At 48.0% G+C, this 8,390-nt stretch overlaps 4 protein-coding genes across 4 annotated transcripts; 1 reads left to right on the forward strand and 3 right to left on the reverse strand.

Moving 5' to 3' along the window:
- Window positions 1–10: 10 nt before the first annotated feature.
- Window positions 11–2,104, reverse strand: AO090023000250 (uncharacterized protein; the record flags this gene model as incomplete). The annotated part of the gene is made up of 1 exon (XM_001820771.3): window positions 11–2,104. The coding sequence occupies one exon, from the start codon at window positions 2,102–2,104 to the stop codon at window positions 11–13; it is 2,094 nt and encodes a 697-aa protein (XP_001820823.1).
- Window positions 2,105–3,039: 935 nt separating this feature from the next.
- Window positions 3,040–4,089, reverse strand: AO090023000251 (uncharacterized protein; the record flags this gene model as incomplete). Its single annotated transcript, XM_023235500.1, has 1 exon — window positions 3,040–4,089. The coding sequence occupies one exon, from the start codon at window positions 4,087–4,089 to the stop codon at window positions 3,040–3,042; it is 1,050 nt and encodes a 349-aa protein (XP_023090516.1).
- An 829-nt stretch (window positions 4,090–4,918) lies between these two features.
- AO090023000252 (amidohydrolase family protein) lies at window positions 4,919–5,887 on the forward strand (the record flags this gene model as incomplete). Its single annotated transcript, XM_023235501.1, has 1 exon — window positions 4,919–5,887. The coding sequence occupies one exon, from the start codon at window positions 4,919–4,921 to the stop codon at window positions 5,885–5,887; it is 969 nt and encodes a 322-aa protein (XP_023090517.1).
- A 378-nt stretch (window positions 5,888–6,265) lies between these two features.
- Window positions 6,266–6,704, reverse strand: AO090023000253 (uncharacterized protein; the record flags this gene model as incomplete). The annotated part of the gene is given in 3 exon segments (XM_023235502.1): window positions 6,266–6,496; window positions 6,557–6,679; window positions 6,693–6,704. The coding sequence occupies 3 exon segments, from the start codon at window positions 6,702–6,704 to the stop codon at window positions 6,266–6,268; spliced, it is 366 nt and encodes a 121-aa protein (XP_023090518.1).
- Window positions 6,705–8,390: the final 1,686 nt, after the last annotated feature.

Below are 8,390 nucleotides of genomic sequence, written 5' to 3' on the forward strand. Positions count from 1 at the left end.
GCACGCTAAATCACACCAGCTGCCACTCCGCAATGTACGCCCACGCCATTCCTACCCGACCGACTTGCTGCCGATATTCTTCCGCGGTCACGCCCCGTGCGTCCTTTCGATCCCCGAAGCTGGTAAGTACGGCGATGGCTAGCTTCTGACCGGGTGCACCCAGTATCTTGGCATTCGGTACATCGACATACCAGAAGTCCCCGCCTCCCCCCGGTCCGGAGCCCCGGACATGGGTGAAGGGGAGACGGTCGTCTTGCCGACCGTCGAGGCCGTGAACCATCAGCAAGAAAAGCCCAGGCTTAGCTCGGGTGTGATGCTCCAGGGTCCAGTGTTCGCAGATGAGATTGAACTGGAACCGGAGCGGGCTGGGGTCGTGGATGGAGATTTGCTTGGCCGCCGGACGGAATGACCGTTCGCCTATGCTGTGGTTTTGTGCGTCGCCAAAGATTGTCGGCTGCTCAGCACTCAATGGTGAGTTCGGGTTGCCCAGGATGTACTCCTCCCAAGTGATCTCGGGCCGGCCATCATCCCGGAAGAAGTGAGATCGGTTGGAAGGGAAATGTCGGAGCCCGAACTCGTCATTCGAGTCGGTGAACATGGCCGGGTTAAATTGCTTCTTGTAAGGGAGGCCTGGACCCTGAACTACACCTGCACCCCAACAGGCGTCCAACAGCTTCCACTGTCCATTATCAATCCTCACTGCACTCCAGGCATGTCCGGTTGCCGAAACCGGTGGTATGGGGGAGCCTGGAGCTGGAGCGTCATAGCCATAGCCCTTGCCGTGACCAGCGACTACTACCGCCTCGAGCCCAGCGTGGGTTGCGAGAGTTGCAAATAGACTGGCGTATCCTTCACACACCGCCAGTCCTGACGCTAGAGTTCCCGCTGGCGTGGAAGGTTTTACACATTTGTTGAAGAAGGAATGCACATCGTATTCTATATTATGGTGGAACCAAGTGAACAAGGCCCTCGCTTTATCAGTGGGGGAAGGAAACGGCGCTGTCAGTTCCCTCGCCAGCCATGCCAAGTCGTAAGACGGCAGTGACTCGCGAGGATATTGCGCTGCATGAGCATCAGGCGCCGAGAAATCGCGGCACTTCAAGCACATTGTGCTCGGTGCCGTAGCTGAATGCGTGGTTTTACAAAGGCGAGGTTTAGTCGCCTGAAGTTTGGCGAGGTCGACATCTGGACGTGTCGCTCTGGGAACTGGGGGTGGCACCCCGTTCGGCTGCGGCTCTTGTACACTACCATTCGTCCCTTTCCCAGAGTTCTCGGTGTTCCGGTTTATCCCTGCAAGCCCTGAACTTTGAATCTTCTCCAGAGCAGCACTCGAGGGGGGCGGCGGTGGCAATTTTCTCGTTGATTGCTTGCCATTTGTGTCTGCACTTGGTCCAGGTGACTTGTCGCTATTTATTCTAGAAGGTAATGGCGGAGGAGGCCGAGAGGTAGAGCGGTTTCCATTAGTTGACGTGCTGTTGGTCGACTCTCGCCGAGGGGGTAGTGAGGGGCGACCCTGCGAGAGGCTTCTGCTGCTATTTGCAGGTGATGGTCTCGGTCGTGGGGGCGGTTGAACGGTTTTCGTATCTTGTCTTTTCGGTGGCAAAGGAGGCAATTTTGCACCCCATGCAGGCGCACGTACACTGCGGATGGTATCCGAGTTATTAGACGTGGTCGATGCTATTGTAGCCCTCCCCGCACTTGTAGACGTTGAATGGGACACATCCGAGCCTAGGGACTCCCTAGATTCCTTTCGAGAGAACCCTGACGGTCTTCGTGGTGGTAGCGCTGGTGCTGATTCAGTTGACGCCTTTCGAGCCGGCAACGGTGGAGGGGCCCTTGGTTTCTGAACAGGTATTGGTGGTGGCCTGGGCACAGGTTTTGGTTGCGCCCCGGTTGGCTCGTTTCTATCACCAAGAGAGTCATGGGAATTGACTGGAGGATTATTGATCGTTTGCTGTCGCGAAGGGGCTGGACGCGATGCGAAAGGGGTTGGTTGCGCCCCGAGTAACGGGGATGCGGCAGCCTGAGGGCTTTGTCCGACCTGCGCCTGGTTCAGGGCGGCGATCCGTTGCTGGATGGAAAGGACCTGTGTCTCTTCTGCCATTCTTTCCCAAGCGCTTTATATATGGTCGCCAGGGAAAACTGTACAATGTCACCAACAAGTAGAGAATTAAGAATATAACGAGTGACGATAAATATCCGAACGTAAATGGATGACCGGATTAGGAAACTTGGCAACTCCGCATTCAGGAACCGCGGTCAGGAACACCTTGAAGTTTGGCGCGCTGAGCCTGTTCACCAGGGAAGGGCAAGAAAAGATATGAGGAAGATATGAGAGTTTCAGGGGGGGTCATAGGTTTATAACAACAACCCCTGCATCCTCTAAAAAGCGAGTGGTAGCTCGAGGCTGTAACTGTTTAAGCCTCGCGGGGCCAACAAGTTGCCTCAGGTCATTTAGTCCGGTTCATTCCATGTTACATTCGTCTCCCCGTTCAGGTTTAGCTCCTGATTATATAACAGATCTGGCCCCCTTCTTTGGACATCATGTGATGTCCGTGCTTTTGACCATGTTGTATGACAGGTTTGCTTGCACTCCAGGGAATATTATAAAATTATATACCTTGTCGCATTGTATTTACGTGTGTCCTGACTACTTTTATACTATGTTGTAAACTGTGGTTAAGTGTTGCAGTGTTGAGGAATTATGATATATTTTCATACCTGGGCCTTCGGTAGTCGAAATATATAGTATAGTTGTATCTAATCAATATCGCGACTCACGGTTCCCTGTTGACTTTTACGCACTAACTACTAGAGCTACATAACAGAGATAGTTAGAGAGGGTAGTCTTTCCAACCTAAGATCAGGAAATTCTTTTACCGGGAATTTCATGCAGGATTGACAGTAATTTTGAAAATCTGTTGCTCACATAGTACAGTGGGATGCAAAAAGTTTGAAACCGTGGTTTTATTGCCTAATCTAGCCGCCTTCCTAATTAGGTCATTCTGCCAGGCAGAAACCTCGCAAATTTAACCATTACTAGTATTTAGTATACCAGCCATCTGCCTCAATAACTGCCTGAACACGGTGAGGCATAGTAGTAGAAAGGCGTACTAAAACACGATTTTCTATAGAATGCCAGGCTTCCTGAGCTGCCTTAGTTAAAAGCTCACGTATAGAAGCAGTGTTGGGAGCGGTTAGAAGCTCTGGATAGAGCTTATAGATTTCTTCTTTCATCAACGCCCATAGATTTTCAATAGGATTCAGATCAGGCGAATAAGGTGGCCATTCCATCACCTCTATACCCATTTCCTCAAGGCCTTCACGTACGATATACGTACGGTGTATACTAGCTCCATCATGCATAAAAATATCACCTTCTTGTAATAGATCTGGTAGAAAGGCACGATATAAAGCAAGAATAATAGCTGCAGTAACACCTCCCTGAGCCGATTCAGGGTCACTATCTAGTGGGACAAGGCCTGTGCGTATATCTTCTCCAAAGGCAGCCCAGAACATCTGCTTTATACCTTTTCCACAGGGCTTAGCATGTATATCGTGATTTTTAAGCTGATCTCGGGGACGTAGAAAGGTCCAGGTTGGACGTACCCCAATACCTCGTTCAACCATGTACTCATCGCTCCATTTAACGCGCGCCCAATCCTCTGCAGTATAGTGTTCGTAGCGCCTAGCCCAGGCAAGGCGTTTGGCTGCGTGGATAGGCTTAATTTCAGGCCGATTTAACTGCTTCCATTTGCGGCAACCCATTTCGCTCAGTAAATACTGAATAGAGCGGCGTTTGACCACATGATCTACCTCTGTAAGTAAATCAATATGTCGTATATGAGGTTCTGATTGAACTAAATCATATATATGATCACGTTGTTGTTCTGTAAGCTTTCGAGGGCGGCCAGAACGCGCGCGCGTAGTATTATTAACCCGAATTGACTCTCGACGTATAGTAGTTTTAATAGTAGAAAGAGGTATTTCAGGGTGCTGCCGATAGATTTTAGTCGGACCCCATCCAATACTATGCAGCTCACATATACGTAAGCGAATCTGAGGATCTAGTTCCTTTCTAGGAGCCATAATTCAACGCGTATATCGACGTGTATAGGTTCAGGCGCCTGAATTCGGTTGGGTTGACCTAAGGCGGTATGTAGGGCGGTAAAAGCGGCTGGTTTCAAACTTTTTGCATCCCACTGTAGGTGCTTCGTTGTCCCCACTACTTCTACCTAGCCCTATCCCGTACTAGGTGAATGGGTCTATTCTATTCTTGTCCCAGGCCCGAGCGTCTATACTTCCCAGCTTCTCTAAGCGTGGGCACAAATGGGTACTGTAAGAGTGCTTTTCAGCTTCAAGGAGTCTTGATATGTTGCTATCTTCGATACTCGAGTGTATCTTTGCTATGTTCTCTTTAGTCAGAGAGTTTCCAACATATATCTTTTATTGCGATCAAAAAACCATCTCACCCTTGCCCCACCATTAGATCTACGTATTCAGCTTCGTGGTTCCTACTAAAAGAGTTGAACTTACAGTTTTAACATTGTTGTTCTTTTCCTGCACTCCCTGTTATATTTTATTGCTGACCAATACTCGTAATGATGATCACGTATGCGGAACTCTCTATATTGCAACTCTCCTAAGGCCGAATCCAAGGATGGAATGGAATGGTCAATATGAGGCCTCCCTACTACTAAATCATAACATGAAATGGGGTTACGTGACCCCCAACCGGCCCTAAATCCGATCAAGATCCTGTAATGTCCTGTTATCTCCGTCTGCGCTACCTCCGGACCCTTCCTAATATCCGGATCCACTCTCTATAACTTTACTGTATCCATCACTTCCAGAACAGATTCCACAAGATGGCCAAGAAAAATGACAGACGAACCGACCCGAGTACGGTAAGTTCAAAATGCCACCCCAAGGCTGGCTAGACATCCACGGACATTTCTACCTACCCCAAGCACCAGGCGAAGCAGAAGCCCTAGCCGAATCCTTCCGAGCAGCATGCTTCATGGTCTCGCGCCCCGTAACATGGGAAGTCGAGTCTATCCTCCGGTACAACGACTGGGCAAACGTCCAGATGCAAATGCTCTCATACATTCCACAAAGCAGTCTCGAGAAGCTCAAGGAAGCCAATACCTACGCCGCGTCACTTGTGTCAAAATATCCCTCCCGCTTTGGACTCCTGGCGGCGCTTCCAACCGACGATCCAGAGCTGTGCCTTAGCGAAATCAAACGAACAACATCGACATTCGCGATCCCAGCGGATGGATTCGCTGTGACGACCGTTTACAAGGGTGTCGGGCTGGGAGATCCTCGTCTCGAACCTGTTTGGGATGTGCTGAACTCTCGGAAGGCGGTTGTTCATATCCACCCTAATGCTTACGCGGCGCCAACAAACGGTCGTCCGTCGCCATTGATTGAGGTGGCTTTTGATACGGCAAGAACTGTTGTTGATATGCTTTACAATGGTGTCTTCCGCCGCTATTCTAATATCAAATTTGTTCTAGCGCACTGTGGTGGAGTGTTGCCCGTTCTGTCTGGTCGGTTGGCGTTGCTTGGAACAGAGGAATGGGTGCCGAATCCGAATGAGATCACGAGAAAGGAGATTGAGGAGCAGCTTGGGCGTTTTTACGTTGACACGGCTGCAACTGCGAAGACGGGGCTTCAGCCAGCTGTGAAGATGGTAGGACTTGAGAACGTGGTGTATGGGGCGGATTGTGGAGCGCCGTGTTCTATTGAACAGACTATGGAGGAGAATAGAAAAGATATCATGGATTTCGAAGCGCAGAATGATATTCCTAGGGGTACAATTCTTGCTAACGGGTGGAAGCTGTTTCCTCAGGCGGCGGCAAGGGTAACGGCGAATGATGTATAAGTTGCCATAATTCTAGTTTATCTAGTAGTGATTGTTAACCCCTTTTCATTCTTACAAATGTATCCCGTAGTTCATGATATTGAGCCTGAAGCTGCAATGACCAAATCATATCTCGTGAACCCCGGGTATTGGTTCCTCTACCTGCCTTTCCCCACACCCAGAACAAATGCCAAAACAATACAAGCCACTTGCTCCATATTAGAAGCGTCATCTAGGCGAAATGGGCCGTATTCGTAAAGAGTGAGGAAGCGGGAGGCATGAGTCTTTCCTAGTAAAAAGTTGCGATAGTGGCGATCGAGGGTTCCAAAAGTCAAGGTGATTTCGTTTCGGTCATGGGAAATCAGAAAGATTCTGGGGAAGACTCTTGTGTTAGGTTGCTTACAAAAAAGCAGAAGTCCAGAAAACATACCGTCCCGGCATTGCTGTTTCTGGATGGTTTTTCTGTAAAACCCATGCCGCTATCTGGGCTGCCTCCTGATACTGAACCTGAGGGAGGGCATCTTCTCTCCGCCTTGCCTTGCACTCTAGCAGTGCAAACACCTTTTCTGGTTCCTCATATAAATGGAGCACTCCATCAGTGCGGGCTTGGAAACCCTCATCCCCTAGCGCCTGGAAGGGATAACAGCTCGCAGTCCATTGGGAATATACACCAGGATTCTTTAGACATACAGAATGTAGATAATCGATGGCTGCGAAAGGAACAACTATCTCGTCGGAAGTGGGAACAGCGCCCCATGCTTCCTTGCGGTCCGAATGGTCGGAAGATAATTTCAGACTCGTGCGCGTTCCTATCTGTTGAACATACCGCTGATGGCATCGCCGGACCTCGAAGATCCCCAAGGACAGAGGATCAACAGGGCTGCTCAAGGTAGAGTCATCTTAGACGTTTGGAGGTATCTCTGATACTCCGGTGTTTTCCGCAACAATGCTTCTGCATCTGCGAATCTATCTAGGCACCCATTGGGCTGGATCAAACTCCCCAGGCTTGTGCAGCTTGCACAGGATTCGCATAATTAGGAATTGGTTCTTGCTGACACGAGAGCCTGACACAATATCTATATCGTGCAGAGCCGCATTTGCCACGACTCTATTCCACACCTCCCTTCTAGGGATCTTGCACTTCGAAGCCAGTTTGAGGATTGATTCAAGTGCTGGACCTTACATAAAGTACGATAATAGTAAGACAGACACCAATGCAGGCCCTAAAAGTGATGGTCAGAGACGTTAAAGCGGATCTACACATAACTAAGGTGGAGAGAGAGAGAGCTCCTTTATAATACCCTAAGTATTCAGCTACTAAGTGACTAATATGACTACTATTCACAGCCCCCAAGACAATAAAAGAATCATACAAAAGCATTCATCAGTGTTAGTTAATACCGTAAAACTAGGGGTAAAAATAAAAATCTACGATGAATTCCAGACTCTAAGTTACATTCCTTCTTCAATAATCGTTGTATGCGGTTATGCAGAAGCAGACATAAGATAACGTTGTAGATATTATTCACCTATGAAGACCTAATTGCTGGACGTCTGTCTTTGCCGGCGCTTTGCCAGTGAGCCAGAACTTAGGTTCAAACATTTAACAAGATTCTCGAGCCTCTTGAATAGGGAATAGTTGAATAAGTCCATAAGATGTAATAAAACTACCAGCTAGCGGATCTATCACAGCGTCTACGACCTAGGCTGATTATCTTTCTATGCAGCTCGTGCCTCTTCACCGTAGATACCTTAAAGGTTAATGATATGGAGTCTGCTTCCTTACAGACAAGCCCATATAAAGATCCTCAAAGGCTTAACAAAGCTTTTTCAGAAAACAAAGGATTTGGAAATGAAGAAATCGTGGTAAGGTTAAACGACTTGCATTTAAAAGCGCTGTGCGCTGATATTGCTCTTTTCTAATTTATTTCTGTCCTCAATAAATTTAGCTTGTGTCTAGGTAACTCCCTTAGATACTGGTTTGTGGCTTATTAGCCAATATCTCATATGTCTATACTTGAATTGATTATTTTCCCAAGCCGGAAACAGTGGTCGTATCTACCTCGTGAAATTGTTCTAAAAGCACCCTTTTGTAGATAAACTTATATTATCTTGTGTCTCAAATATCCAAATCAAACCTTCATACATCTACATTAGAACTATTTACCCCAGCACCTGCCCAATCCTCTTGACTGATTGATTGTTCGACTCCTAGCACTCGGCTTCTCGCAGGTGAGATTTATGAGATCCAAGCATGAATGTATTTCTCAAGCTCTATGTCGTCAGAGATAACCAGCTACTGTTTAGGGCTCAACCTCGACTACGGATACTTGCATAATTTGGCAACTGATTGGCCTTTCCTGCTATGCTATTAACGCCTGTGCTGCCTAACTCAGTTGTGCCTGTTGAATAATGCCTTCCAATGATACGATAAGGAAATGCAAAATAGTCCACATATCTTCACTGTAACCACGGGCGGCGCTATTCGTCATACATACACCAGTGGTCTCATTTGTTGGTTAGG

This window comes from Aspergillus oryzae, chromosome 3, assembly GCF_000184455.2.
Source record: "Aspergillus oryzae RIB40 DNA, chromosome 3".
In the NCBI taxonomy this organism is placed as follows: Eukaryota; Fungi; Ascomycota; class Eurotiomycetes; order Eurotiales; family Aspergillaceae; genus Aspergillus; species Aspergillus oryzae.